This window comes from Cydia splendana, chromosome 1, assembly GCF_910591565.1.
Source record: "Cydia splendana chromosome 1, ilCydSple1.2, whole genome shotgun sequence".
NCBI lineage: Eukaryota > Metazoa > Arthropoda > Insecta > Lepidoptera > Tortricidae > Cydia > Cydia splendana.
Window position 1 is genome coordinate 6658141 of NC_085960.1, and position 3550 is coordinate 6661690.

The following is a 3550-nucleotide window of genomic DNA, read 5'->3' on the forward strand; positions in this document are numbered from 1 at the left end:
TAAAAACCAGGAAGCTACAGTTAGGGCGCACAATTTTATGTTTCCGCCTAGCTTAATGTAGTGCAAATATTAAGTGGTAAATATTTACAACCGCTCATAGTTTAGACCACAGAGTTAATCAGAGCACTATTCAAGAAATTAGTATGCACCACAGACCAGTTACGAAGCTTTGTGTGTAAAGGATGTTCATAATGTAAACGTAGTAATTGTTATCATTATTGTAACAATATTTGACATTGTTACGTTTTCATAACCGCGTTTTATGTTAACGTAAACAAATAAATTTCAAGCAAGTGCCAATTTTAAGCAATTTTAAGCACATTTGTGGCGTAAATGATTTTTTTTAAATAAAGTTTCTCTAACTATATCGTGTTACATACATATCAAATTAAAGAGCTCATTTTATATTTTAAGAATCTATTTACTCCGCGGCATCGAGGAGCATGTTAGAGGATACTGCGACGGTAGGCGGCGGCATCCCCCGGTATGCGCCGAGGCCTCCCGAGTGCGCCGGGGTAGCGCCGGGACGACGGGGGAGAACTTGTGCACACTAGTCACTAATCCCTTTTGATAGAGTACATGTCGCGGCATCCCCCGGCCTGCGCCGAAGTGCTCCTTGGTGCGCCGGCCGCCAGCGACGGATTGGCGGGCGCTCGCGGTATCGCGGGGGATTTTACCTCGTCGGTGTGCGCTGCGCGGTTTAAATCCTCCTCGGTGATCTGCGCTGCGCTCCACCGGTTTGCGCAGGTCTATATTTCACTCACGCTTCACATAAAAAATAAAATGTTAAAAATAGTGTAATGTACGGAACCCTTGGAACGCGAGTCCAACTCGTACTTGGCCGGTTTTTTTCTTTATAATCTATTTGCAGTTATACATTTTTTTCTTTATAATATCAACTTATCAAGTTAATACATTACCTACACTAGTGTGGAAGAGTTATAGAGAGAGATGACTATGATACGCTACGGAGCGTTAACGATTGGCACGTTGGCTACGGGTCAGAAATCAGAATATATCAATCGTATTCTAATTTTGGTAAGCGTTAACATTTGGTCAGCCAAAATAATTTTATGACCGGCGCAGATGCACGCCCTTTATTATTACCTATCAGTCCAATCACATAACATTTTATTTCCTGAAACCAATAATTACCTAATTATTTTGCAATTCACATGTTCGTGAAGCAAATATAAAATAGGTATGGCATTTAAGTGTTAAATTAAAATGTTTACGTTATTGTTTACATTAAAAGTGTGATGCGCGCTTGGAATCGGACGCGCTTCACTGCATAATATCGAATAAAATATTTATTCGTGATCGGCGTGACTTAAGTCGCTGCCCCGTACTTTTCGCGATGAGTTCGCAACAACTCATAGCGAATGAATTACTGGCGTTTGTACAGAACGCCGTAGACACCATGGATGAAGTCAGCATCAGGCAGATCTGCAAATCAAGTTTCAGTGAAGACGACATTTGCAGTGGCAAGGCGCTGCTCTTCCAGACGCTCGGCAAAACTGACCAGATGCCATCCCGTCGGAGGGATGGTGGCGTGAAGAGTCTCCAGGACATAATAAAACTGTTCAAGGAGACCGATCCAGACGACGTGCCTGCCTTCGTTGCGAAGCGGCTAGACCGGTTACCGCCGGTTACCTTTGATCACGTCGACGTCACCAGGCTGCTGAAGGACATAACATTCCTGAAGACGAGTCTGGCAGAAGTACAGGCTAAGTTAGAGGTATCTAATAATACCATCAGTGAGCTACGTTCCGAATTGGCGTTATTACGTAGCGCACATTCGGAATGTAGGTCAGATACCTCTAACATATCCGTGTGTCACGTTGCGCAGAATGTGTCCATCGGCGGTTTTGAACCCGCGAATTTGGATGCGTCGGCAATTGCTGAGCAGGCGACAGCCGACCCGCGCCCCGCCGCCCGCCCGTCTATGTCACCGGAGACGCGCACGTCACGCGAGAGTACGTTAACCCCGAAACGTTCCTACGCTAGTACTGCCGCTAAGCCGCCTGCTGTGTCCAAGCCTAAGCAGCGGCCGAAGAAAGGGGTGCAGAGCCTTCGTGATCCTGTTCACAAGGACCAATCACAGCCGACTCTAAGGGAGTCGCGATGTGACGAGGACGGTTTCAAGAAGGTGGAGAAGAGAAGAAAACCGGCTCGTCAGAATCAGTGTGGTACCGCACCGACTGGAGCGAACCATATGCTGCGTCCTGCAACACCGTCGACGCTGCTATATGTGTCCCGTCTACATTACCTTACGAAGGTCGATGACATCGTAAAGTATGTGAAAACGAAGACCGGATTCATCCTGAGGGTCGCAAAGTTGGAATCTCGACACAATGCGAATTTTAATTCGTTTGTGGTGAGCGTTCCGACTGACCATCTAGCGACCTTCACCAAGGAGGAGTTTTGGCCGAAGGGTGTCAAGTTTCGGCGGTTCCGCGGCCGGCTCCCTGACACTGCGGGGTTGCGTAATGCATCGCAGCCATAATGTGATATGTGGTGTTTAGTTTTTTAAAGTTTAGTTATAAAATATATTTTTATATAATATGTATGCTAGTTTTAAGGTATTTATGTATGGGCCATTAGTTGCCTGAAATAAAGATTTTCATTTCATTTCATTTCATTAAAAGATAAAATATTTTTAAGGTAGGTATTTTACCTATGCCTTCTTCTTCTTCTTCTTCTGCCATGCCCTATCCCTTTATTTGCGGTCGGCCCTCCTCGTTTTACGGCGCCAAGACAGTCGGTCTTGGGTTGTCTGCTTGTCCAGTTGAGCTCGTTTTAGATCGTTAGCAACGGTTGTCCACCACGTGGCGGGCGGTCGCCCTCTACCTCTCTTTTTATCCGGGATAGCCAGGGCCTTCTTTACAGCGTTGTTTTCGTCCTGTCGCATTACATGACCGTACCATCGCATGCGACTTTCCACCATCTTATCCACTATGGGAGCAACTTTAAAAGAACCTCGGATATATTCATTCCGCACTCTGTCCAATCTTGTTACTCCGGCTGCCCACCTTAGCATTCTCATTTCAGTCGTGTGCATCTTTTGTTCATGCTGCTTTTTGACGGCCCAGCACTCGCTACCATACATCATGGCTAGTCTTACTGCCGTTTTGTAGACTTTGGCCTTCAGCCGGATCGGCATTTTGGCATCACACAACACACCTGTAAGGGTTCTCCATTTTAGCCAGGCTGCATTTGTTCTAGGGGTAGCGTCCGCATCGATGTTGGCATCAGAGCTTAGCATCGATCCCAGATACTTAAATTGATGTACTTTCGGTAATGGCTGTCCGTCAATTGAAATGGCTATATCAGATGATGGTCCATTTTGGAATTTGCAATCCAGGTACTCTGTTTTGTTTCTGCTAATGCGGAGACCATTATTCTCTAGCGCTTGTTTCCAGTCCTTCAAGGTGTTCTGCAGGTTCTTTCCGCATTTATCGGCTATAACTATATCGTCAGCATATAATAAGCACCATGGGAGGGCTGATTGGACGTGCTTGGTGAGGTAGTCCATTGACAGGTTGAATAG

The 3550-nt window shown here is 45.8% G+C and overlaps 1 protein-coding gene across 1 annotated transcript; it reads left to right on the forward strand.

Moving 5' to 3' along the window:
- Positions 1–579: 579 nt before the first annotated feature.
- Positions 580–2585, forward strand: LOC134798256 (uncharacterized). Its single transcript, XM_063770963.1, has 2 exons — positions 580–741; positions 1310–2585. Exons 1-2 carry the CDS (start codon positions 580–582, stop codon positions 2504–2506), a joined length of 1359 nt encoding a protein of 452 aa, XP_063627033.1. The 3' UTR covers positions 2507–2585.
- The last annotated feature ends 965 nt before the right edge of the window (positions 2586–3550 follow it).